Genomic DNA, 25,265 nt, shown 5'->3' with positions numbered 1-25,265 from the left:
GCTTGTGCATAACTTGCAGCATCAAAACAATTCTATATGTTATTACCATTCAAAGGCGTAATGGAAATTTAGATTATTAAAAAAAATTCGATTTTAAATTTGGTACCCTACAAATGAATGACTATGTGTACGTACACGATTTACAAAATATTTACTTTGAAAGACGATGCATGGCTATGTTCATTACAGGCCCGTAAGTACTTATGTTCATCATTATTTATTCTTCATTAAAACGAAAGGTTCGTACATATAAATAAGCGTGATTCTTCTCTCCGAATCCATCGAAGAACCTTATTTATATTAGCGATTAAAATTTGCAAATTTTCATTCGCATTGGCCAGACAATAAAAATTAAATGAAGAAGTAGACCAAGTAAAAAGCATTAAACTTCCATGAATTTCCACGTCAATAGATAAAGATCGTTTTCTGTGAAACACTTGATCATGCAAGCTAGCGTAAATAGCATAAAGATTTCTTAAAGCGGTTAGAACAAGTAATTATGAGGAAATAAACAAACACTTACTTCACATTATTTTTTGCATTAAATCTGTATCCTGGAGCATAAAATTGAGAATACTTTTTGGAATAAAACAGGTAATGTAAAATACAAGGAAACCCTGGATTTCGAAATGAAGTTTGATCGAGCTCTGCAGCATGTAGTATCTTTTTGAGCCAATACCTCTCGTATAAACGCATAGAAACGATGTTTCTCATTGCCTGCAAATCAAAGAAACTCGAACTTTCATTGCTCGCTAAAATTAGTGCAACTTCGTGGTCGATAAAATGACTGTATATATATAGGTAAGCATTTGGATTCAAGCTGGGTAAGCAGATGGGGACCCAATGCTCCATGGAATCATTAAAAGCTTGGGTATTAAACACCGAGAGGAAAACTAAATAAATATCATTTGCATGTAGCATAAGTTTTCTTGCCTTAATAGCACAAACTAATCGACCTTGTACGACCAAAAGAGCAAATATCAGGGATTTGGGTTTCTCTTTCAATAGCAATTGAGATAGCTGGTCTCGAAATGAAACACGTAAAGGAAGAGGAGATATAGCATTTAGAAATGAAAATGGTTCATAATTTTCTAGATCGCTTGATAATACTTTTAAAAACTGCTCGCTGCTTCCAATGAGACGTCGCAAATCGAAATTGGGTCTTGAATCTAAAATTGATGAAATAGACTTACTTGTAATAGTACTTAGTATTTGATGGTAGAAAAGTCTCAATTCATTTTTCATAAAATCCGGTGAAAGCGTGGTCAATGGGGAGATACAAACCAAATAAAGAGGTCCGGCTGAATAAGCCACGATAATTGTAGAAAACGTCTCAAAGTAAGTTAAATCCTCCTTAAGAACCTCAAAGGAGCTTAAAATTGCCTGCAAAGCGGCAACAGTTGAAGGCTCAAGGTTTTCATCAGCAACATTGCTAAAGACTGGCTTGCCAGAAGAAGTGAAAATCAAGTATTTTCTCTTTTGCCTAGCAAGGATACAATCAAATGACATGGCTTTTCGAAGCTTGTCATCATAAACTTCACTTGCTGAACGAGCTTCCGAACCTATCTCATTGACTGGAGGTGATGAATCTTCCAACAAAATCTCAGACAGCATCTGTTGTACATCATCCCCATTTACTTTTATTTCGGGTAAGGAAACCTGAACATCTGGATCACTTGATGCCAACGAAGGCAAACTCGCTGGAATTTCATCGGCATTCAGTAAAGTAGAGCTATTTGCTTGAACGTTCTCCTCTCCTACATCTTCGTTAATTGATGGGACTAAAGAATGTTGCGAAGGTTGTTGTTCCATGTGAGACTACAAGACCCATTGTAACAGGCAGAAGTCAGGCTTGTCGTGGTAAGCTAGTTGTAGGCATGATTCAACAATTATCACATATATACTGAATAAATTTTTTCTTTTTCTTATCTTAATTAAAATTTATAACCCTATATACCCTTGATGCAGTAGTCGGCTCTCCAGTTTGTTCGTATTTCTGCACGAATAGAAGTTACAATTCAGCTTCCGGTGTAATCCAAAGACATTTGATTCTATATTAAAGTAAAGTCTAAAATCTATACTTGAATGGCTTCAAAGCGTACTGAGAACTATTGTCTACTCTATAAAAATGAGGGAGGTTTAAATTAAATGAAACAAGCCACTTCGTAAAAAGTAATTAAACACTAATATAATAAAAGAAAGTCTTTATTTTGTTTGTTTTTTGTAAGCTGCTTCTTGTGCTGAGGAAAGTCACTTTCTTTTAGGTTGACCGAATCAGCTTTTAAACATGCTTTCAGCTCATAATCATTTATGTTTGGATATTGATAGTTACTTCTCGTTATGGATGTGTTAGCAATAGGTTTCTCTTTACATTTCTACTGTCGAATTTGAAACTCTGGTAAAGAGATACATCTCTATACGTTGGCGAATTGAAGAGTTCAGAAAATTAAATACAATTAGGATTCCTTTTTTTTCTTTAAAAAACTACAATTTTAGTGTAATTATTATAGGGGTATAAGTGGTGGTAATTTCATGAGTTAAAGAACAGGTTTCTTTGGCTTTCCTTTCACCACCAACACGTTTCACATAGGCGTTAAGCTACGAAATGGTAAGAAGACCGTCAAGATGACACTAACAAAGTAGTCTTTTAATCCTCATCAAATTTTCAGTGATCGAGGAACTCAAGAACGAGGCGAAAATGCCCGTTTGTCGTCCTTCGTCGGCGCTATTGCAGTCGGCGATTTGGTAAAAAGTACTCTAGGACCCAAGGGAATGGTAAGTTATTTAAAATAGTATATTTTGAAATTTTTCGTATATTCTAATAATTTAGGATAAAATTCTTCAGTCTGGTACTTCCGGTGATATTGTGGTCACCAATGATGGTGCAACTATCTTGAAAGCAATTGCTTTGGATAATGCTGCTGCGAAGGTTTTAGTAAATATTTCGAAGGTTCAAGATGATGAGGTTGGTGATGGAACTACTAGCGTTTGTGTTTTTGCTGCCGAGCTTCTTCGTCAAGCCGAAATCTTGGTAAATTCTAAGATTCATCCCCAAGTAATTATTGATGGATACCGTATTGGTGCTAAAAAGGCGATTGAGGCTCTTCAAGCGTCTTCTGTGGACAACTCAAAAGACCCTGAATTATTTCGCCAAGATTTAGAAAATATTGCCAAGACTACGCTATCGTCAAAAATCCTTTCTCAAAGTAAAGACCACTTTGCAAAGCTTGCGGTTGATGCTGTTCTTCGATTGAAACAAAACATCAATTTGGATAACATTCAAATTATGAAAATCCTTGGTGGTAAAATGGAAGACTCTTTCTTGGATGAAGGTTTCATTCTTAACAAAAATATTGGTGTAAACTGTCCTAAAGTTATGGAGGATGCTAATATACTCATCGCAAACACCCCAATGGATACCGACAAAGTTAAAGTTTTTGGTGCTAGACTTCGCGTTGACACTACCGGAAAACTTGCTGAATTAGAGCGTGCTGAGCGTGAGAAGATGAAGGCTAAGGTTGAAAGAATCAAAAACCATAATATTAACTGTTTTATCAACCGCCAACTTATTTATAATTGGCCCGAACAGCTTTTTGCAGATGCCGGAATTATGTCTATTGAGCATGCTGACTTCGACGGTATTGAGCGTCTATCGCTAGTCACTGGTGGTGAAATTGCTTCAACCTTTGAGCATCCTGAGCTTGTTAAGCTTGGTCATTGTAAACGAATTGAAGAAGTTATAATCGGTGAAGACAAAATGATCAAATTTTCTGGTGTTGCTGCTGGTGAAGCCTGTACAATTGTTCTCCGTGGTGCTACTCACCAAATGCTTGATGAAGCTGAACGTGCCATACATGATGCTCTTGCCGTTCTTTCTCAAACCATTACCGAATCTAGGGTAACCTTAGGCGGTGGTAGTGCTGAGATGCTTATGGCTCGTGCTGTTGAAGAGGCAGCAGCTCATGAACCCGGTAAACGTGCTATTGCGGTTTCCGCTTTCGCTAAGGCTCTTACTCAACTTCCAACTATTTTGGCGGATAACGCAGGTTATGATTCCAGTGAACTAGTAGCACAACTAAAGGCTGCTCACTATGACGGTAAAACCAAAATGGGTCTTGACATGGACAAGGGAGAAATTGCTGATATGAGTGAAAAGGGAATTTTAGAATCCTTGAAGTTAAAACAAGCAGTTGTTTCAAGTGGCAGTGAGGGTGCTCAACTTTTACTTCGTGTTGACACTATTTTGAGAGCTGCTCCTAGAGCTCGTGAAAGGATGTGATTTCTATGAAAATTGTCAAATATTGGTCTAAATTTTTTGACTAATCTTATATAGACACGGCTACTTATTTGGACAAGAATGTTTTTAGTACATGTATGTAGAAAAAAATGTAACGCATTTAAATTAGGTGTTTCTAATTTAAGTCTATCGAGGGTTTTTGTATCCTAAGAGGTCATGATTGTTTAGTAGATGCTTCAGGGAACCTTTTTATTAAAATATTTTTTGTTAAACAAATAAATAATCAATTGATTTCACTTAAACGATCGCATCTAAATGAAACAATAACCAGAGGTTCCTTCGGATGACTTCCAGCATTTCGAATGAGAACATGCCCATTTCATAATCATGGTATTGATACAATCGAGGATAAAGTTTTAAGCTCCATGTAATACGAAGAATAAAATTTAATATAGCAGCCAAAAAATAGGCAACAAAAGGAAGACACCTTCTTGATGGGACTTTCTCAAAAGGAAACTTTACACCCCAGTCAACGTATGTGTCCCAGCAGAAAGTGTACACAGAATTTAATAGAGCGAGTAAATTCCAAGACCAAAAAAGATAGCCATGATTTGAACTCAATTTAAATTTCGATCGTTCAGCATGCATAAGCGCAGATAAATAAATAAGCGGGAAAGCCAACGCATGCTTAAAAGCATTTAGTAAGCTTATTTTCAGAGCTGCCTTTCTATGTCTTACTGCATAATGTAATGATTGAAGCGTAGCAACGATGAAGGGATATGTCATTATTAATGGGACAAAAAGGGTACCATCACATTTTAAGTCAGGACGAAGTGTGTATTTGGTTATATGACCCTTCAAAACGCAACCAAAAACGTAAAAATCTCCCAACATTTTCGCATAAGACGTAAATATTTCTGACAAAAGAAAGTCTTTGTGGGGATAATAAGAATTTGCGTGAAACAGGAAAAATACTCGTATAATAGAGTTTTGAAGCGATCGTTGCACTGGTCGAAATCTCCAAGGAAAAGGGACAGCCACCAAAACAACAGTTGTGATCATCCATAACGTTGGATACAAAGGATGCATATATAAACCTTTCACATCACCGCGCGTGTTAAGAATGAAAAGCAAAAAGCCTATGAGCCACGATATGAAAATAATAGTGGAGAAGCAATATCCTGCTTCGTAATTGATTCGTTTTATAATCGAGTTTTTTATTGGCGCTTGTTCCAGATCGGTCCGAGTATCTGTAAAGTTAACACTTGGCATCATTGAAGATTGCCGCACTCTACTTCTCGCATTATAAACCTCCAGATCCTGTTTTTTTAAATAATATATGTAATGGCAGCATAAAGACCAGAGCCATGTACCTAAGCTATGTTAGAATTTTAAGTGATGGCGTTAGTTCATACCCAAAATGAATAAGAGTCCAATTCGAAACGGAAGGGCCAGTCTGTGATGTAGTGGAAATTCAACAACTTCCAAATCCATAGCTGAAATATTTATTTGTCTCAGAAGTTTTGGAAGCAAACTTTCCTCACTTTAAATATTGTTACAGATTATTTTAGGAATTGGTTCAACTATTATGAAAGCGTATTTTCTTTTCTTTCTTTTCGAATACTTGTTTTAGAAGTATTAAACTCATAAAGAGTTGTGGATGTTCACATTGCAATTAGCCATATATTAGGTATGCCTAGGTCATTGTGGTGGTGTAAACAAACACCGGGAAGTAAAGCTCTCAACGACGAGTTCGTAAAATCCGTCATTATGAACAATCATATAGTTGGAAGACTAAAACCAACAAATAAATTACAAGTGTAAATTTATATTACGTCGGAAATTTTCGGGAGTTCGTTGTTTTGAACAGAGTCAATTAAAGATTGATATTTTCTATAACATAAGTTGGTGATGCTCGGTTTGGGTAATTAACAAGCTTAGAAACCACTTTACGGACAGTTGGATCAACGTTTGGTAAAATATCCTCCCAAGGCTTTGGCGGATATTCGTGAAAAATGAATTTATTCCAATCAGGACAATTTGCAAGCTCCTAAAACATAATGAATAGGTTAGTACTACTAAATAGAGCTAAGAATGACACTTCATCTTACCGGCCACATCTCAAGGTTCGGGGTGCCAAGTGTTTGAAATATATTGCTGATAAGTCGTAACTCACTTGGCCAACCCTCCGAACTTCCATCGTCGAACAGAGGTACACCTGAAAATAACTCTGCAATTAAAATACCGAAAGACCAGCGATCCACTTCATGCCGATATGTTCGACAACCAAACAAAGTTTCAATTGCTCTATAATGGCTAGTCCCAATCTAATCATTGGAAATAATCGTTAGAAATAGTCTAAAGTTATTTTAAATAGCAAATAATATATGCTACTGTTAGTCTGGCTTACCTGGGATATTAATTCTTCCTTTTCGTCGCCGGGATATTTTTCTGACCAAGCAATGCTGAAATCTGTAAGATAAGCTGGTCCTTCTTCGGAAGCTAGCAAAACGTTATTTGGGTGGATATCCCTATGTAAAATTCCATTGTTCTCGAGGTATTGGAGTGCATCGGCGAGCTGAGAAACGATGTTAATTTTGACATTTTTGGATAATTTGTTTAAAATTTCAGAAAGTACAAAGGGCTGATATTCCGTAATCAAATGTAAACAGGAAGTAGATGGCTCGGAAAATGACCCAAGCAGACGCTGAATGTGAGGATGCTCTATTTCCTTCAAAATATTTCTTCCGCGTACCGCATCATGAGGTGGACGTTTAAACCTAGTTTCTTGAATTTTTACAACGTATGCAATGTTGTTTCTTTTATTCACCCCTACATACACTTCACTTATAGTTCCATCTGACAGATGTTCAACTTGAGAAAGAGAATCCCATATTTCTTTTCCACGCATTGAAGCAAGAAACCTAACCAAAGTCCACCTTTTCTAAATAACTTACTTTTGGATGAATTTTTGGGTATGATTTTAGGTAAAACAATGAAACGATCTACGCTGTTTTAAGGGCTAAGATACTAGAGCTTCTTAGTGACACTATAGAAGTATTCAAAGAATCCTTATTTCTAACAAATCAATGATTCAAGTAAGTAACTTTCTTTTGGCCTTACCCTTGGCCTTTTAGACAATCCCGAAAGCTATACTGTTTGGTGACTAGCACTAGTCTTCTCTGATGCTATGAATTCATAATAACGAGCACAAAGAATAGCGCGCAACAACGCTAATTTATTTTCGTAAATGCATTACTGAAATCCCAGCAATGCAGTAAATCCCTCATCGCGAATAATACCATTCTCCCTATTTAAGTATTCTCAGGTTGGTGTTTAAACCGTGGGTTCCAGCCACGGATATCGCATTTCACCTTAGCCAGACACTCACCTTATAATCATGGCAGTTAAAGTAGAAAAAGATCCCAATGTCTATTTGTTTGCTCCCAATCTAATTGGTAAGTTTCCTGAAAATGGCTATATGTTAGTTGTCGTCACATCTATAAAGGGCGTGTTTAAGAAACATGGATGATGCATTTCATCCATTGTCAAAATGGTTTTGTATGAGAAAATCGAATTGTGGAAATATTCTGGAGTGGGTTGTTTTAGTAAGAAGCTACGGGGCAGGAAATATAGGATCAGTTACAAATAAACAAACAACATTAACCGACGATTCATTTTCGCAAGTTATCAAAGTGCGGTTTCGATATCGGTATTGACATGATCATAATTTTTTGATTAGTGGATAACTTTTGAATTTATACCAAACAATCATTTAATTTATAATTAAATGAGCTTTCCTACGACAGTTTGAAGGAAGACGAAAAGGTTTTCGGATAGTCTTCTACGGTTTTTTAAAGAAAGCGCTTCATCAAACCGAAGTTGGCTCCTTTCGAAGCTTGGCATACGAATTTTAATAATAATCCAGGCCCATTGTTTGCGTCAGGAAACAAGTTTGCAAGTTCGTACATCTTCCTATCAAGACTACTTCCTGCGATGGACTTTTATCTTATGCTTTCCTTTTTTTTAGTGTTCATTACTAGTCTTCTTATACAATACTTCGTATATCGTACAAAATCGTTCAATGGCCGTCTTGAATCACCTCGCATAGCCCTTTTTTCAAACACCCCTGAGATTGACGTTTTTGGAGATTCATTCTAACTTGCTTAGGGTTTACTAGAGTTTTTTTGGTTTTGATTTCGTTGTATTTCATGTCATGGCATCCAAATTATTGCACGATTCTGTATTTATTTTCTAGTTTATTAGATGCCTTTGATGGTTGGACAGCTCGCAAGCTGAACCAGTCGACTAATTTTGGTGCGATCTTAGACATGGTCACCGACAGATGCGCAACTTCTTGTTTGCTTTGCTTTCTTTGCGCCGCTTACCCGAAGTATGCTATCATCTTTCAATTGCTTGTAAGTTTGGACTTGGCTAGTCATTACATGCATATGTACAGCACAATCCACCAAGGTGCCAAATCTCATAAATCAATGACCAACAAGCATTCTTGGTTACTACGCATGTATTATAGTAACAACAACGTTCTTTTTATTTTTTGTGCAGCGAACGAAATGTTTTTTGTTGCTCTGTACTTGCTTTCATTCACCCCAGCTTCTCCTCCCCGATTAGGTTTTGTCAGTGTACCTACCTTTGTCTATTCAACTGGCTATCTACCACTCTCGTATCCTACGGTTCTGACGGTGCTCTGTGGACCCATTTGTTTTCTCAAGCAACTAATCAATGTCGTCCAACTTGTTAATGCTTCTAACGCTCTTGTCGATATGGACATTGAACAAAGAAAACTTAGTAAGAAAACGAAGTAGACTGTTATATGGTACTACGAATTTAAATGGCATAAAGGAATACTTTAAGCGCTCGTGAGTTAGTGCATAGCTTTCGTTTTACAAAACTTTTCTTCAATACTGTCTTTTCTGCTTTATAATTGATTGATGTTAAAAAGTTTATAATGTCTTTTCCTAGTAAGACAGCGTAGTAGTAGATGCTGTGCTTATTAAAAACTTTAATTATTTGCCAATGGAAATATCAAGCTTTTTTGTTTGCTTTTTTGGAAGAAGGCTTTTGGGTCACTATAACGGAAATCTTTAGTAGTAATTTCAGTTTTTCCAATTTTTTGTTGTCAACGCGTTATTGGTAATGGTATAACTAATCTATCCTCTGTTCCATAAGTAGATACATGATATGAAATAAATACAGTTTAAGATATGTAAACGCAAGTAAAACTCAAAAACGAAATTATTACGTCTTAATCCGTTCTTTTTTGACGGAATCGGTGCTTGAAGTACCATCATAATCAGGTTTTCTTTTTTTAGCCAAGGAAGAATCAGAATCAATAAATGTGAGGGACGGTACTTCATCGGATTCTTTAGAGTGTTTCCTTTTTTTCTCTTGATTCTTATGCTTCTTTGATACCTGAATAGGGTATTAGCTACACGTTAAAATCAAATCTACCATACCTTCTTCAAATTAAGACTGTGCGATTTTCCAGATTTCGTAAGCATTAATAAGCGCTTACTCAATGCTTGTATTTGTTCACCGTTTGGATTAATGGGGATTATGTTTTCTTGTTCATAAGGAGCATTACACTGAAAAAGGTTAGTACATTAGTAACCCACAGTTACAAACCTGAAAGCAATTCTTTTCTCCAAATTCTCTCACAGCAGAATATTCAAATACATGTCCACATGGGACGATATAAGCAAATTGATAGGCGCTTGACATTTCATGTCTTGTGATCGGGCAAACCCATGATACTTTATTTTCTTCTTCATTTTCAGCATGAACCTCAACAACGTCTTTCAGCGAGTGAATATGAGTAGGTGCTTCAGGGACGCTGCTGCGATCTAAGAGCATTTGTAATATCGACGCTTTGTTATAAAGTCTTCCAAGTCCACAAGAAACGATTGGAGGTGATAAATTATCACCGGTTATTGAACATTGGGTTATTTCCGACTGCTTCAAAGAACGCTTTAGATCGATGTCGAGTGGACGCGATTTTGGTGGCTCTTTGACTAATTCATTTCGCGTCGGTAACGAGCCTCCTGTTTTTTGTTAATAAATTATTTCTTCTTTTTTAATCCATTTTTATATCTTACCATCATTTCCCATTTTTTTAAAAGTAGTAAAAAATGGAAAGTCGTTCGCATATATTGCCAATGTACCTTAACATCGTATTAAGATAAGTGTGGAAGATGATTATTATCGACATACGAGTATAATATAATGTAAACAAAACATAAAAAGCACCGAAGTTGAAAGAAAATATCCAGTTCTCAATTCAATCCAGATTTTTCAAAGAAAATCGTAAATAAACAAACCAAATTCATGTCTGTGTTTTCTTCCTACTTTCTTTTTCATCGGCTTTTCTCTGGTCATCTACTACCTACTGATCATGATTTCGGTTACCACAAATCGAAATCGAAAAAGAATTAGTTAAGAAGCTTCAGGTTATTATTTGGTCTATTATTCTTTTAAATTTTTAAAGAGATTTTAGGATACAATATTTGAACCTCTAAGTTACTTTTTACATGTTACAAGTACTTTAATTTGCACGTAAATGTAATCTTGGTTTTATCCTTCCATTTAGCGAACTTTAATAAATCGCTTTTACCAACTGTAAAAAAGTTGCATAATTTTATTTCACAAACCATAGACAGTTTGCAATATACCTTTATTCCTGTAATCAATAAATGCATGTGTAGGGTATCAAGGCCAAGCAGACTAAAATTACATTACTTGGCTACTAGTGTCTACTAATAAATAAATCTTTCTCCCACGGTTGGAGGTTAGAAGTGTACGGTGCTCTACAGTGATAAATTCGATTTCTATATATACATATAAAAAAGGCTTATTTTTTGGTTTCCAGGGGTACATATTGGTTTCTTATATTTCTTAAATTCATTTACAGTTCCATAATGTCTAAAGATTCAAGCTTTCGTGCCACAAAAAACTTTCACCTTCAATTTTTAACTGTGAACTCGCGAGATACTTCAGTTATTCCTTGCGTTCATCTATTCTTTGATTCTAAACGATATATATTTGGAAGTATTGGAGAAGGATGCCAAAGAGCCATTCTATCCCAGCAATTGAAGCTCTCAAAAATAAAGGATGTATTTTTATGTCATGGGGGCCGTATCCTTTCAGAATCTCCTTCTTCTGTATCCCCTTTATCGATTTCTTCAGTTTCAAGTCCTTCACCTTTAACGCATTCAGAGACTAATTCACAAGTTGACTGGTGGGATTCTTGTGGTGGCCTAATAGGTGTGTTTAGTTTTTCCATAATTGCCAAAGCGATACGATAGCTAACTAATAACAGGCTTTCTATTGTCCATGAATGATGCGTGCGATCTTCCTCAAGGTGAAAACCCTTTCACTCTTCATGGTCCAAGCGAAATACACTATTATATGTCTTGTATGCGTCACTTTACTTACCATACTAATGTGGATTTAACTATTCAAGGATATTCTTCCTCTGAAGCACCTGAATACGTCGATGAAAATATTCGTGTAACGCCCGTTGTAATTTCTCTACCGTCAAGCGGAAGGAAAAGAAAATACTCTGATAGTCCTGCTTTATCCAGTAACGAAAATACTTCTGCGACGTCCGATTCTACGCCTCACTGGTTTACACATTCTTCGAACGAAACAGCCTTCGTGGTCGATAACGCATTGTATAATACACCTCCCCCATTGGAAGAACAGAGTCCGCAGATATTTATCTCTTATATCGTGCAATCCCATCCTTCTCCTGGAAAGTTTGATGCCAAGAAAGCAAAGTCGTTAGGGATCACTAAAGGTGTCGATTGTGGAAAATTAGCTAAAGGTGAATCAGTAACTCTAGATAATGGCTCAACTGTTTATCCCGATGATGTTATAGGTCCTCCTATCCCAGGATCGACTTTCTTCTTTATACATTGTACACATGAATCTTTAATTGACACTCTAATTCAACAGCCTCAATGGTCAACTGCTCCAGAGCCAGTTTGTATAATACATTCGGTAACAGATGCAGTTTTCAACAATCAAAGATACAAACATTGGGTTTCTTCATTATCTAACAAAGCTTCCAATATCTTGTCACCCACAAGTGAGTTAGAAACTGTTAATTATACGAGAAGCGCATCTGCAATCACAGCTTTGAACATGCTTGATGAAAACACATTTCCGCTTGGTAAAAACTGTTATCAAGAAAGCCTGGATAGTTTAAAAAGAGATGGGTATGTTATCGCATGTCCAAAGATGAAATTTATGTTTGGAAAGAAACCCGGGATAGAGTACCCTGAAGCTGGAATGGATGTGTCACAGCTCCGCAACAACATTTCTGAAGAAAAACCAGATTATAAGGAATTATTTAACAAGTCCAGACTGTTGAATGAATCACTCAGTCTTCCAAATGACTTTGCAGGCTCCGAAATTGAGTTTTGTACGTTGGGCACTGGTTCCGCAATGCCATCATTATACAGGAACGTCTCTTCTAATTTTATCAAAATTCCCAAAAGGGCAACAGAGCGGGAAGATTTTATTGAGAGTAAACGTTTAACAAACAATATTTTACTTGACTGTGGTGAAGGTACTCTTGGAAGATTAGCTAGACAATATGGTGACAGTCTAAATGATGAGATCTCATTATTGAGATGGATTTATATATCTCATATGCATGCGGATCATCACGCTGGTGTGATTGGAGTTTTGAAGCTGTGGTTTTCGATATCAACCACTTCTTCTAAGTTATTTATATGTGCACCTCCTCAATTTGAGTCATGGTTAAAAGATTATTCCAAACTAGATAAGCTAGACCTGTCCAGAATAGTCTTCCTTTCCAACAGCGCTGTTCGACGAGATAGAACTTTAACTGATGAAGATTTAATTAAGTATCGATTGCTTTTGCAGGAACTCGATCTCACTTCCTTTGAAACTGTAGCAGCAGTCCATTGTCCTTTTTCGTATTGCATGCAGTTTACCGGTAATGAAGGATGGAAAATCGCTTACTCAGGAGATACCAGACCATCGGAAGAATTTATCGAAATAGGAAAAGATGCTACTGTTGTTATTCACGAAGCTACATTAGAAGATTCGATGCAAGAAATAGCCGTACGGAAACAACATTCTACCTATAGTGAAGCTTTAAGAGTAGGTCAACTTATGAATGCAAGAAGCATCATTTTGACACATTTTAGCCAAAGATATCCGAAGCTACCTGAGGTGAATCTCAGCGATCAACAACTGAACGTCGCCTTGGCATTTGATGGCATGTGTCTTAAATCGTATGAAATTCCAAAATTCAAGAATTACATAGAACCTTTGGCACATCTATTTGCTGATGATGACTGTCATTGACAGTTGAAACGGTAAAATAAATATCATGAAGGTTCGAGGGTTACGAGAAACAAACGTCTATATAAACGACCTAAATCTAAAAAAGTTTAATTCCATCATTGTTTTATCCTTACTCTTACTATTTTCAATTAATAATTTCATTCTGGAATGGCATGAAAGTTAGAATTGATAATTCATTGCGCAAACTTAAGATTGTTAGAAAACGAGAGTATCATTAGTAGTTTCCAACCATAATCATAATCTATTATAGTTATATTTACCAGTTATGTTCATTAAAAATTTGTACAGTTGAATAAAATACAAGCGGGTAAATAAATACTGAAAACACACCCATTGCTGGGTGTTTTCACTATCTAGTAATGATCATAATATATATGAACAATAAAAGAATGACTCTATAGTCAGAAAGGATTCCAACTTCTAGATTAAAAATTAGAAGATAAAGCATTACTAAAAAAGGGATGCCATAAAGCCTCCTTTGCAGTAATCCGTTTTGCAGGGTCATAAACAAATATTTTTCTTAAAAGATCCAAAAGTAGAGCTACACCTGACGAGGTGGTGCAGGAAAATAACTGATCCAAACTTTGTAAAGACTCTACATAGGCTATACTTTTTTTTGGTGTGTTAGACATGGGATACTTTACGGATCCATTTGTCCTGAAAAACCGTTGTGTTGAACGGCCTGCCCTAGAAATAGAGTCATAGTTGAAAGGACCGATAACCTTTTCCATCATAGCCAAATGCTCATTATCCTCATGTGTTTGAAACAAAGCTTGACCGGTAAATAGTTCAACTATGATACAGCCTAAGCTCCATATATCACAAGGATAGGACCATCCTACACCAAGAATAATTTCAGGGGCTCTGTAATGTCGCGTACTTACCACGCTGGAATGGTATTCATCCTCAAAAGTGGCGCTGCCAAAATCTATCAACCGTATTTCGGTATTGTTTAGAATCTTCTGAGAGTAATTTCGATATGGCAAACGGACATTTTTAGACGCATTCGAAACCAACAAAACATTTTCTGGTTTCAAATCCGTGTGTACCAATCCTATCTCATGCAAGAAGGCCACACTTTTAAATAGCTGATGGGCTAAAGACTGAATATGGAGTAATGAAAATGGTATGTAGTTATTGTTTTTCAGAAAATCAAAAACACTCCAACCAAAAAGATCAGTAACAATGCAGATATGCTTACGGTAATCAAAATAGTCCTTCAGCTCAATACATTTGTTCTCGTTCGTAGGGTCATTTTGTGCAATGGTTTGCAGAACACGAAGTTCAATAAGACTTGCCTCCCTATACTTTGGAATAGCTCGAGTTACCTTTATAGCAACATGTTTCCCCTGAACCTGATCATAACACTGGATTACCTTGCCAAAAGTACCATGACCCAATAGCCGAATCACCGTATATCTTTCCGCAAAATTGGTATTTGGAATTACTTTATAATGACCATCATCGTCATCATAAACGGAAGAGTTTAAGCTCAACTTATCAGCTACCAAGGGAACGTTGACACAGTTAACTTTTTTCGTAGAATTGGTATTACGCTTCCGCTTTTTAGGCTGGGGTGCTTTTGCGGGCGGAGGAGGATCAGGGACGACAATGGGATCGTTTGTAATACTAGAGGGTTGATATGTATAAGTGGGAGGTGCTTGAAAATTAGTTTGGGTCATTGGTAACCAGACGGCTAAGGTCGGAGAAAGAGGAACGGCAGCCTGTGCAGTCGAAGCAGAATTAGGAATGGTAGAATAGTTGACTTGCTCCTTGGGCTTTTGAGGGACGGGATTGGTAGGGAGAATTTGACTATTCTTTTGATGAGGGGAGACATTAGGAGGAAAAAATGAAGGATAAGAAGCAGGCGAATCGTAATGATTTCCTTTGTTGTGACGCTGAACTGGAGGAAGCTGCATTTTGGGGTAGGAAGCGTTTGATGAATTTAAAGAAATTCGGGGCAATACCGTTTGCGAAGGAGAAACGGGGAATGGCTGATTAACAGAAGGAGGAGCAGGAGGTACTTGATGCTGCGCTGGGGGACGAAGTGGCATGTTGGGAAGTTGAACATAAGGAGAAGGAGGATGAGGATACGATGGCATAGGGTTGGAAGAGGAAATAAGATAGGTCGATGAAGGAGCTGGAGGAGGTGGTGGAGGCGGATGGGTTTGAATTGGTTGAGTGGCCGTTACATAAGGGTGTGGAAGAGCAGCAGCGTTGTAATCCAGCCAAGGATTATACGGATGAGAGAACTGAGAAGAGGCATTGGAAAGAGGACGGGAAGATTGGGAGTCGGAAGGAGGATGATTTTGATAAGGATAAGGTTGCATAAAAGGAGCATGCATGGATGGGGAAGGTATTGAAGGGGGAGCAGCGGGAGCGAAGCAGCGTTGTATTGGGTGAGAGGAGTAAGTAGGCATGGCTGGAGAAAGACGAGGAGAAGCAGAATCCTCAATCACAATGACTTCTTGAGGAACGCCATTTTTATAGTAAGACTGCCAATCGGGAGCCTGATTCCTGCGACGTTTGTAAGCATTCATAATTTATATATGAGAGAGACAAGAACAGGTAGCAATTAACAAACGAGAAAAGAAATAGAAGAGGAACCGTCAAAAAAAAAGAAAACACTAAGGATAAGGAAAAAGCTAAAAGTAAACAGCTAAATAAACATGTGACAACGACTTTGGAACGAAACCAACAAATAGAGATAAACGGTAAACAAAAAAGAAAATAGCAGTTTACGGAAAAACAAAACCGCTAAACGTGAGAGGAAAAGAGAAAAAGAAAAACTGGACTACAAGCACGAGTGTTTTCAAAGCGCACAAGGACAAACAAAGCACGACTGGAAACCAACGTAGGAAAGGAAAGAAGCCAACGAAGTCCTAGTACGTAAACACTCTTTAAGAGTAAAGGAGAAGAAAAAAAAAGCTTCAAGGAAGAAGAAGCAAAGGTAAAGGAAAACAAACAAAAAAAAAACAGGAGAGGCTCAACAAGAAGTAAAAAGGACTTAACCAACCTCCCAAACAGAAACGAATAACTTCGAAGGAATTTTTTTTTTTTCCTTTTCAAGAAAAAAAAAAGAAGAAATAAAACGGTCAAAAAGAATTAAAACAGAAAAGGGTATGAACGGGTCTATTAAGGTAACTTCCAAAGACTAAGAAAGGACTGCTTTCCAACAAAAGAAAGGTTTGAAAACAGAAAAGAACAAGCGATTACCGTTTGAAAACTGAATTACACCTTTCCAGCAAAGCAAGTCTTTCAATGTAGAGGAAAAAAAAAGAAAAAGAAAAGGGACGAAACGGAGCAGGAGATTCCCAGTCAACGGCTCGGAAGGTTTCGTAAATTACGACAAGAAAACAAACTAGAAGAACGTAGATAGAAAAGCCGAAAGGAATAAGGAAAAAAGAAAAAGAAAAAAAAAAACAAAAAAAAGGTCGAGATTTCGGTGGCTTTTCTATGATGGAATGTAGTCAATTTACGATGGAAAAACAATCACACTACATAAAATTTTATCAAATCCCGCGAAGAGAATCGAAATCAAGGGAGGCGTGCGTATATGGATATACAAACCCGTAAGTAAGTATAAGAAACAAAGAGAGGAAAAGAAAAGAAAAGAAAAGGGAAGGGAAGAAAGCAATTCGCTTGAATAGAGTAGAGTAGAGCAGAGCAAAGCAAAACAATAACAAAACAAAAGTATAAAGGAAAAAGGCAAAAGATAAAAAATAAAAAAAGGTTGATCGACAGATCCAATGGAAATGAGACAAAAAGACAATGTCGATGGGTCTTGTTTTTGTAAATCCAAGGAGAAATGAATTCCAAATTATGTAAATGAACAAAAACAAGAAGAATTAAGAGAAAGCAAAAACAAAAAGAGAAGTAAGAAGAGAGAAAAAAAAAAAGGTTTTTACTTTTCAAGGGAAATAGATAGATGTTTTAAAATGATTCGAAAGACTCTGCAGAAAAAGACATAGTTGAATGATTTTGCCTCTCGACGTATAATGCTTTGTTTGATAATCCAGGACTTTAAAAAAAAAGTGATGCTACCGGCGACCGTATTAATTACCGGACATGATGTACGTGAGGTTGACGATGTTGATTCCAGTCGCGTTACTGGGACTTGATGCCAATCGCTTTTTGCGTTTTGTGTTGGTTGTCGTTGTTGAATCGCAATTCCAGTGATCGTACTGTCGTCAGGCCGGAAGAACTTTTATTTATTTATTTTTCTTCTTCTTTTCTTTTTAATGCGTATTTCTTGTTTTTCCCGGGTCTCGTTTGTAACTTGCAAGCAAGAGTGAGATGTAAAATTAATCCAAGACTAGCCTATAGCCTACTCTTAGTCTAGCCTAGTTTTAGTTCACTATGCTTTGTGTCAGAGTGTTTAATTATTTTGTTTATTGATGAGGTTTTTTCGAGATAAAATTGACTTTTTCTTTTCTTTTTTTTTTATTTTATTTTATTATTATTATTATTTCAATTATGTTCGTATTCTTCTTCCTTTTCTAAATCAACATGTAAATGGATTCTGTTTTCTATTACTAGCAGTCTAATAATTTTTTAAAGAAAGATTTCTCGTTTGTTTGACACTGGACTGTTGTATGACCCATGTCATGGGAATGGGAATGAGTGCTAGACCATGCAAGTGCAGTGCAAGTGGCTGTAGTTGGTAAACAATCTGACCATAAAGATATAATTAAAAAATTTTGGTTGGCTTTTCGGTAGAAAGGATTTGATTCATATGATGATTTAGCTTATGTTTTGTTTTCTGTTCTAAAATTTCAGTTCATTTTGTTAATTTAATTTAATTTAATTTAATTTCATTTCATTTCATTTTTTATTCTCTTTTGTTGAATTCCCTCGCATACAACGTTTCTTGCTGGATATAGAAATGTCATGATTCCTTTGTTAAAATTTGTAAGCAAATCCTGTTTCCATGGATGCATGTATGGTTCCTTTTGATACCAAAAGACAAAAAAGGAAAAGAGGGAAAGGACGAAAATTAGCGAATCCGGTTCTTGTGTTTACTGGCTTCACTTTGTTTGGATGGTGTTGTCCTCCTTTCTATGTACTTTGCCATGAACAGGGTCCATTATTCGCTATGAAAATTGCATCCCTACGTAGGATTGACTTCAATCACCGAGTGTATATTCCATGTATAGAACTCTTTAAACCTATCGAAATTTTCAAGTGTTGAAATCAAGATCTGAGCTCAACAAACAAAAAAGAAGATAAAAAAAAAAAAAAAAAAAAAGAACGGCTGGATCTCATGTCCTATTTGTTAACCATGGTCCAGTAATGATTTTTTCATTTCAAATTTCTTTTACTGCAATCATGACTAGAACCCGGTCACTGGTATTTCTCTACTCTTGTTATTTTCATTATTATTATAATGGTGATGATGATGAATACAAGGAAATAGAAACCATGTCATCATTCATTTTGAAATGTAAACAATGAAATTTCGTATACACTTTATGTAAAATGATTTTCTTTTCTTTTTCAAACTCATGAATTCATTAAGAAAAAAAAACGGTTCTTTTTTTCTTTTTATTGTCTTATGATTTCATTTCATTCCATTCCATTCCTTTCCATTCAATTTCTCCTTTTTTCCTAGTTTTCATCATGCACCCATAAAAGTCTTGTCTGTTGACCATCTGTTATGTATGTAGCCTTCATTTCATACTCGCTTGCTTGTAAATTCCTTCTCCGATACACTAATCATAGCCAACCTCGGTGCTTAGACTATTGCGGAATAAGATGATGTTGTCAAATGATGTGGTAAATGACTGACTGATACGACACATGTTTTGCTTTAATTTAATTTATTTTATATTATTTTTTAATTTGTAATTTATTTCTTTATGGAGCCTCTTTCACTAATTATGCTCTTCTTGCTATATAATGTATTTAGTCATAGGTCCTGTTGCAATCTTTCGACCTTGTTCTGGCCCCAAATATTAAACACCAAAAGTAAACAACCCAAAACAATAACTATTCAATTCAAAGTTGCAGCTTTTGTTGCAATGAAATAACCACCTTGTAGCAGCATCCAACAACCTCTGGTACTTTCAAGATCATAATATGAATACAAAAATCATATTAATGAACAGGTACAATGAATAACCTCACATAAAACGTGCTTCTTTCATCACAAAAAAAAATGTACCCAATTCAGAAAAAAATCCTCTTTTTCGTTTTCTCTTTGGTTGGTTTCTCATCATTACTACCGTCCATTCCCAACTTGAAATCTCTTACTCAATTCCTCCTTCATTCACTGTCTAGGATCCCACCACATTATAATTCCTAGTGGGGGTCACACGTTCTTTTTCCTCTTTCATAAACTACCTGCTTTACTCTTCCCTTACCTTGCCCGACCTTACCTTACCCCCACATAGTACTAGTAGTGGTCACTAGGAACAAAGCAAACCCCCATCTTCCTTCCTAGCTACTACTACCACCCCAAGCTGGGCATCATTTGCTTGAGGAAGAGCCGGGGAGACAATCTATCCATTTCTTATTTTTCATCTTTTTTCTTTTTTTTTTTATTTAAATTTTAAACCTGCTTCCAAAGTCTTGGTAATTATTTCTTTTTGGTGTGCGTTTGTGGGTTTCTTTAGTCGGTTTCATTTCTTTTCTGTTACCATCCATAATTAGGACTACGACATCCCTTTGCTTTTTTTTTGGCATCTGTTGGCATTCTTCTCTCGTTTTCCTTGTATTTGTAATAAATAGCCAATTTCTAATAAACTCTCCATCACAATTACAGTTTTTTATTTGTCTCTGTGCTCTGACACCGCGACTTGCTAAACAAATTTGATTCCTATTTCTCTCAGACCTTACATTTCCCATTCTTTTCTTGATCTCTTTTACGTTGTTATCTTTTCAAATTCCCTATAATGAAGTTTTACATCGATGACCTTCCTGTGCTCTTTCCCTATCCCCGTATATACCCTGAACAGTACCAATATATGTGCGATTTAAAGCACTCTCTAGACGCTGGTGGTGCCGCTTTACTAGAGATGCCTTCAGGAACCGGAAAGACTATTTCCTTGTTGTCTCTGATTATCTCTTATCAATCCCATTACCCCGAGCATCGCAAACTTATTTATTGCTCCCGTACCATGTCGGAGATTGACAAAGCTTTGGCAGAATTGAAGCGACTTATGCAATACCGTACCTCTCAGCTTGGCTATGAAGAACCATTTCTTGGTCTCGGTTTGTCCAGTCGTAAAAATTTATGTCTCCATCCCTCTGTACGCCGCGAAAAGAACGGAAACGTTGTTGATGCACGTTGCCGATCTATGACTGCCGGTTTTGTCAAGGAGCAAAAACAAGCCGGCATGGACGTGCAGCTATGTGATTTCCATGAAAATTTGGAGGACTTGGAACCCCATAGTTTGGTCCCAAATGGCGTTTGGACTCTTGACGATATTACTGACTATGGTACAAAACATGTTCGCTGTCCTTACTTCACCGTCCGTCGAATGCTTCCTTTTTGCAATGTTATTATCTATTCCTATCACTATTTATTGGACCCAAAAATTGCTGAACGAGTTTCCAAAGAACTTAGTAAAGACTGCATTGTTGTTTTCGATGAGGCTCATAATATCGATAACGTATGTATAGAATCTCTTAGTATCGATTTGACTGATTCCTCTTTGCGAAAAGCTACCCGCGGTGTACAAGCTCTGGAACAAAAGGTAAACGAAGTTAAGCAGTCTGATGCGAAAAAACTTCAGGATGAATATCAAAAGCTCGTAAGCGGTCTTCAAGGTGCTAATACCGCTTCCGATGAGGAGCAATTCATGTCAAACCCCGTCTTACCCGAGGACCTATTGCAGGAAGCTGTTCCCGGTAATATTCGCCGTGCTGAGCATTTTGTTGCCTTTTTAAAGAGATTTGTTGAATATCTAAAGACTCGTATGAAAGTTCTTCATGTAATTGCTGAAACCCCGACTTCTTTTTTGCAACACGTAAAAGATTTGACATTTATTGATGCAAAACCGCTTCGATTCTGCGCTGAAAGATTAAACAGTCTCGTCCGTGCATTGCAAATTGCCGCTGTTGACGATTTTCAATCGTTACAACAAGTTGCAACCTTTGCTACTCTCGTTTCTACCTATGAACGCGGTTTTGTCTTAATTTTAGAACCATTCGAAACTGAAAATGCTACCGTGCCCAACCCGATTCTTCATTTTTCCTGTTTAGATGCCGCTATAGCCATCAAACCCGTATTTGACAGATTCCGTTCCGTAATCATCACAAGTGGTACGCTGTCTCCCCTTGACATGTATCCGAAAATGCTTCAATTCAACTCCGTTATTCAAGAATCTTACGGTATGTCTTTGGCAAGGAACTGTTTTCTGCCTATGGTCATAACCAGAGGCGGTGATCAAGTTTCCATATCATCCAAGTTTGAAGCTCGTAATGACCCAAGCGTCGTTAGGAATTATGGTAACATATTGATCGAATACTCAAAAATAGTTCCCGATGGACTAGTCGCATTCTTTCCCAGTTATTTATATTTGGAAAGTATCGTCTCCAGCTGGCAAAGCATGGGTATATTAGACGAAGTGTGGAAATACAAATTAATTTTAGTAGAAACCCCAGATCCGCATGAAACGACTTTGGCTTTGGAAACTTACCGTGCAGCGTGCAGTAATGGCCGTGGTGCAGTGTTACTTTCTGTAGCCCGAGGAAAAGTTTCGGAGGGAGTCGATTTTGACCATCATTATGGAAGAGCTGTCATTATGTTTGGTATTCCTTACCAGTACACAGAAAGTAGGATTCTAAAAGCCCGTTTAGAATTCTTAAGAGACACGTATCAAATTCGGGAAGCCGATTTTTTGACCTTCGATGCCATGCGACACGCTGCTCAGTGTCTAGGCCGTGTATTACGTGGTAAAGACGATCATGGTATCATGGTTCTGGCCGACAAGCGTTACGGTCGGTCCGATAAACGGACGAAGTTGCCCAAGTGGATTCAGCAGTACATAACGGAGGGTGCTACAAATTTGAGTACCGATATGTCTATCGCGTTATCTAAAAAGTTTTTAAGAAGTATGGCACAACCGTTCACTACCGCTGATCAGGAGGGAATATCCTGGTGGAGTTTCGAGGATTTACAAAGTCATCAAAAGAAAAGTCTTAAAATGAAGACAGCTGAAACTGAAAAACATGACGAAGAAATGGATATCGACATGACATAAATCAAATGAATTATGATAATTTATCACTTGTATACTAGTTTACTTAATGAGGAAACCCCAAATTTCAAAACTTTATCAAGAAAAAAAAAAAAATAAAAATAAATCATGAAAAATGAAACCTCTAATAATGATGGGTATACTGTACGAAATTGTTTTGTATCCAACCAAACTACCTTGATCCGTAGTTTTCAATAAAGCTTTCAAAAGTCACTAATCATGACTCTATTGTATTTCTTGTTTGTACAGTAGTAATCTATGAACCTTTTTTATCATATGAAAAATAAATTGATGTCTTTCATAATACTAAATAGTTACCGTCAAGCTTCATATCTATAATTGACATTCCTTGCACGTTACCTCCTAAGATCAAAAGATCACTCTATATTGCTCAAGGTTCTATAACAAATCTTCCTAAAGGTTTTTCACGAAATAAAATATAAAAAGTCATTTTATGATCAAAAGATTTCTTCACAGCATGTCCAGGCATGATCGAATTTTAAGTACCCTAAGTAAGAAACTAGAGGCCAACAAAATTGAATTATATAACGATAGCGACAAGCATGCTCATCATGCTGCAATGAAAAGCTTAGAAGACAAAAACGAAACTCATTTTCGACTGAACATAATCTCACCGAAATTTTCAGGGCTTACAAGGGTCGCGCGACATCGTCTGGTTTACTCGTCTCTAAAAGATGAGTTTGAGAATGGACTACATGCTTTGCAAATAACATCTGCGAAGACTCCTCAAGAAATTGAAAAGCAGTAGACTGACATATTGGATAGCATAGAATCTACAATGAATGTTCTGTTAAAATTCAAATAGTAGCAAGTAATATAAAGTGATGATGCAAAGTTTATGATTAAAAAACTGCTAAACTATTCGTTGAAAGAAAAACTGACAACTATGCAAGCATAAAGCAACTAATAGTGGATATTAATCAGATCTATTCGACATAAACTGATGTAAAGGGTGTACAGCTTTTCATGATTATGTGTCAAGCGCACCCCTTCTTCGAGGAGTAAAATTAAATTTCTTAAGCCTTTTCAGGTTTCTTACCGATCATTAAATACATAGGAGTAAACAACTTCTTTTTACCACCTTCGATCAAACCATCTTGGGCGATTGCAAGAGTATCACTCACCTCGCTAGTACCTTTGCTAACCATTCCTAACCGTTCCAAAACCTTAACACTATGGCGGGTTATAAACTTACCAAGAGTGCTAGTACGGAAAACAGTTATAAGATCCCATACATTTTGACATTTGGTAACGTCACCTGTAACAGGATAATACCAAGGTAACTCAGGATTGTCATTCTCGGCTAAGTCCTGTTGTTCAAGAATCTCAAATCCGGACTTCTTAAATGCTTCCAAGGCGTCGCATTTACGTACCATTTGGGGAATACCATCTCCAATTTCGATGTTATAAGCAATTCTGCGATGTTCAGGATTGGTACTATCATAGTCATCAGACATGACCCACTCATATACACCGAAAACACCACCTGGCTTAAGAACACGGTAGATTTCACTGTAAACTCCCTCCAAACTTGGAGCATGAACGGTTGCTTCAATGGCATAGACAAAATCGAATGTGTTGTCATCAAAAGGCATCTTCATAAAATCACCCTTAACGAAAACTTGTTTCTTGTCAAGGTTACGTTTAATTGCATAATTAACAGCACGAGAGATTTGATAATCATTGTTATTTAGACCCACTAAATTGCATCCGGTAAATTCAGTGATCTCTCGGGCAGGACCACCAACACCACAACCCACGTCCAAGACGCGAGAATCCGGAGTAATTCCCATACGATGAGCCAAATAATGCTCATGGCGTGCTATACTTTGGGCAAAAGCTTCTCCTTTATAGAAACGAGAGAAATGGAAGCTTTGGCACCAGCCATATTCATACAAATCCGTGGCCAAGTCATAGTAGTTATTGACCAATTTCTTATAGTCACTTACACGCACATCGCGGTCATCTTGGGATTCATCCTTATAGCCCTTATCCCAAAACTGAAAGTATTCTGAGAGCTTCTTCTTTTGTTCTTGGATATCTTTAGAAGCAATAGCAGAAAGCCCGGTCTTGGTTTCACCGTCTTTTCCATGTAAACGGTGAGATAACTCTTGATCTTGATTTATAGCAGAGGTGGAGGCGGCCATGGTCTATTAGTTTTCGAATAGGGGGTTTAAGAACTTCTATGTTGTAATTAAGACAGTTATTGCGTCCTTGAGTAAAATCTTTCTTAAAAGGAACCAGAGGAACGAGTGAAAGAAGTTGTTTTAAAGAATGAAAATCCTGAATCAGTGATAACACCAAAGATTGTTTGATTCAGGTAATTTATAAGAGAATACTCTTCTAAAGAAGGAGGTGGTGGTTGGAGGAAGATTGGCGCGACGTTAGCATAAGTGTGTGCAAGACTGCGATATCCTAGAAATGGTACGATTCTTCAACTGATATAG

At 36.9% G+C, this 25,265-nt stretch overlaps 11 protein-coding genes across 11 annotated transcripts; 5 read left to right on the top strand and 6 right to left on the bottom strand.

Annotated features, from left to right (window-relative positions):
* Nucleotides 1-189: 189 nt before the first annotated feature.
* Nucleotides 190-2,238, bottom strand: SOCG_01931 (autophagy associated protein Aut12). The gene is made up of 2 exons (XM_013160425.1): nucleotides 524-2,238; nucleotides 190-474 (listed from the first exon to the last, which is right to left on the bottom strand). Exons 1-2 carry the CDS (start codon nucleotides 1,810-1,812, stop codon nucleotides 228-230), a joined length of 1,536 nt encoding a protein of 511 aa, XP_013015879.1. The 5' UTR covers nucleotides 1,813-2,238; the 3' UTR covers nucleotides 190-227.
* A 246-nt stretch (nucleotides 2,239-2,484) lies between these two features.
* On the top strand, nucleotides 2,485-4,482 carry SOCG_01930 (chaperonin-containing T-complex beta subunit Cct2). Its single transcript, XM_013160424.1, has 3 exons — nucleotides 2,485-2,608; nucleotides 2,644-2,775; nucleotides 2,831-4,482. Exons 1-3 carry the CDS (start codon nucleotides 2,606-2,608, stop codon nucleotides 4,277-4,279), a joined length of 1,584 nt encoding a protein of 527 aa, XP_013015878.1. The 5' UTR covers nucleotides 2,485-2,605; the 3' UTR covers nucleotides 4,280-4,482.
* SOCG_01929 (Erd1) lies at nucleotides 4,372-5,932 on the bottom strand. The gene is made up of 2 exons (XM_013160423.1): nucleotides 5,653-5,932; nucleotides 4,372-5,610 (listed from the first exon to the last, which is right to left on the bottom strand). The coding sequence occupies exons 1-2, from the start codon at nucleotides 5,729-5,731 to the stop codon at nucleotides 4,535-4,537; spliced, it is 1,155 nt and encodes a 384-aa protein (XP_013015877.1). The 5' UTR covers nucleotides 5,732-5,932; the 3' UTR covers nucleotides 4,372-4,534.
* SOCG_01928 (CMGC/CDK protein kinase Csk1) lies at nucleotides 5,868-7,385 on the bottom strand. Its single transcript, XM_013160422.1, has 3 exons — nucleotides 6,648-7,385; nucleotides 6,349-6,564; nucleotides 5,868-6,287 (listed from the first exon to the last, which is right to left on the bottom strand). The coding sequence occupies exons 1-3, from the start codon at nucleotides 7,146-7,148 to the stop codon at nucleotides 6,114-6,116; spliced, it is 891 nt and encodes a 296-aa protein (XP_013015876.1). The 5' UTR covers nucleotides 7,149-7,385; the 3' UTR covers nucleotides 5,868-6,113.
* A 1,063-nt stretch (nucleotides 7,386-8,448) lies between these two features.
* On the top strand, nucleotides 8,449-9,063 carry SOCG_01927 (CDP-diacylglycerol-inositol 3- phosphatidyltransferase Pis1; the record flags this gene model as incomplete). Its single annotated transcript, XM_013160421.1, has 1 exon — nucleotides 8,449-9,063. One exon carries the CDS (start codon nucleotides 8,449-8,451, stop codon nucleotides 9,061-9,063), a length of 615 nt encoding a protein of 204 aa, XP_013015875.1.
* A 433-nt stretch (nucleotides 9,064-9,496) lies between these two features.
* Nucleotides 9,497-10,366, bottom strand: SOCG_01926 (replication termination factor Rtf2; the record flags this gene model as incomplete). The annotated part of the gene is made up of 4 exons (XM_013160420.1): nucleotides 9,497-9,670; nucleotides 9,715-9,843; nucleotides 9,884-10,299; nucleotides 10,354-10,366. 4 exons carry the CDS (start codon nucleotides 10,364-10,366, stop codon nucleotides 9,497-9,499), a joined length of 732 nt encoding a protein of 243 aa, XP_013015874.1.
* Nucleotides 10,367-10,875: 509 nt separating this feature from the next.
* Nucleotides 10,876-13,710, top strand: SOCG_01925 (3'-tRNA processing endonuclease Trz2). The gene is made up of 2 exons (XM_013160419.1): nucleotides 10,876-11,518; nucleotides 11,574-13,710. Exons 1-2 carry the CDS (start codon nucleotides 11,173-11,175, stop codon nucleotides 13,592-13,594), a joined length of 2,367 nt encoding a protein of 788 aa, XP_013015873.1. The 5' UTR covers nucleotides 10,876-11,172; the 3' UTR covers nucleotides 13,595-13,710.
* A 309-nt stretch (nucleotides 13,711-14,019) lies between these two features.
* On the bottom strand, nucleotides 14,020-16,134 carry SOCG_06169 (CMGC/CLK protein kinase Lkh1; the record flags this gene model as incomplete). The annotated part of the gene is made up of 1 exon (XM_013162415.1): nucleotides 14,020-16,134. One exon carries the CDS (start codon nucleotides 16,132-16,134, stop codon nucleotides 14,020-14,022), a length of 2,115 nt encoding a protein of 704 aa, XP_013017869.1.
* Nucleotides 16,135-19,482: 3,348 nt separating this feature from the next.
* Nucleotides 19,483-22,970, top strand: SOCG_03648 (transcription factor TFIIH complex subunit Rad15). Its single transcript, XM_013162136.1, has one exon. It carries the CDS (start codon nucleotides 20,488-20,490, stop codon nucleotides 22,798-22,800), a length of 2,313 nt encoding a protein of 770 aa, XP_013017590.1. The 5' UTR covers nucleotides 19,483-20,487; the 3' UTR covers nucleotides 22,801-22,970.
* Nucleotides 22,938-23,607, top strand: SOCG_03647 (BolA domain UV induced protein Uvi31). The gene has a single exon (XM_013162135.1). The coding sequence runs from the start codon at nucleotides 23,252-23,254 to the stop codon at nucleotides 23,564-23,566; it is 315 nt and encodes a 104-aa protein (XP_013017589.1). The 5' UTR covers nucleotides 22,938-23,251; the 3' UTR covers nucleotides 23,567-23,607.
* Nucleotides 23,602-25,254, bottom strand: SOCG_03646 (sterol 24-C-methyltransferase Erg6). Its single transcript, XM_013162134.1, has one exon. The coding sequence runs from the start codon at nucleotides 24,963-24,965 to the stop codon at nucleotides 23,835-23,837; it is 1,131 nt and encodes a 376-aa protein (XP_013017588.1). The 5' UTR covers nucleotides 24,966-25,254; the 3' UTR covers nucleotides 23,602-23,834.
* Nucleotides 25,255-25,265: the final 11 nt, after the last annotated feature.

This window comes from Schizosaccharomyces octosporus (assembly GCF_000150505.1).
Source record: "Schizosaccharomyces octosporus yFS286 unplaced genomic scaffold supercont6.1, whole genome shotgun sequence".
In the NCBI taxonomy this organism is placed as follows: Eukaryota; Fungi; Ascomycota; class Schizosaccharomycetes; order Schizosaccharomycetales; family Schizosaccharomycetaceae; genus Schizosaccharomyces; species Schizosaccharomyces octosporus.
This window is presented reverse-complemented; position numbering and strand designations above follow the sequence as displayed.

Coding starts and splice junctions, on each gene's coding strand:
- SOCG_01928 (XM_013160422.1), bottom strand. CDS start 7,148: ATGCGTGGAAAAGAAATATGGGATTCTCTTTCTCAAGTTGAACATCTG. Junction 6,565..6,647: donor AGGAAGAATTAATATCCCAG/GTAAGCCAGACT, acceptor TCCAATGATTAG/ATTGGGACTAGCCATTATAG. Junction 6,288..6,348: donor CGAACCTTGAGATGTGGCCG/GTAAGATGAAGT, acceptor ATTATGTTTTAG/GAGCTTGCAAATTGTCCTGA.
- SOCG_03648 (XM_013162136.1), top strand. CDS start 20,488: ATGAAGTTTTACATCGATGACCTTCCTGTGCTCTTTCCCTATCCCCGT.
- SOCG_01930 (XM_013160424.1), top strand. Junction 2,776..2,830: donor CTCTAGGACCCAAGGGAATG/GTAAGTTATTTA, acceptor CTAATAATTTAG/GATAAAATTCTTCAGTCTGG.
- SOCG_03647 (XM_013162135.1), top strand. CDS start 23,252: ATGATCAAAAGATTTCTTCACAGCATGTCCAGGCATGATCGAATTTTA.
- SOCG_01925 (XM_013160419.1), top strand. CDS start 11,173: ATGTCTAAAGATTCAAGCTTTCGTGCCACAAAAAACTTTCACCTTCAA. Junction 11,519..11,573: donor TTCTTGTGGTGGCCTAATAG/GTGTGTTTAGTT, acceptor AACTAATAACAG/GCTTTCTATTGTCCATGAAT.
- SOCG_01929 (XM_013160423.1), bottom strand. CDS start 5,731: ATGGATTTGGAAGTTGTTGAATTTCCACTACATCACAGACTGGCCCTT. Junction 5,611..5,652: donor TGGACTCTTATTCATTTTGG/GTATGAACTAAC, acceptor AACATAGCTTAG/GTACATGGCTCTGGTCTTTA.
- SOCG_03646 (XM_013162134.1), bottom strand. CDS start 24,965: ATGGCCGCCTCCACCTCTGCTATAAATCAAGATCAAGAGTTATCTCAC.
- SOCG_01931 (XM_013160425.1), bottom strand. CDS start 1,812: ATGGAACAACAACCTTCGCAACATTCTTTAGTCCCATCAATTAACGAA. Junction 475..523: donor AATGCAAAAAATAATGTGAA/GTAAGTGTTTGT, acceptor AACCGCTTTAAG/AAATCTTTATGCTATTTACG.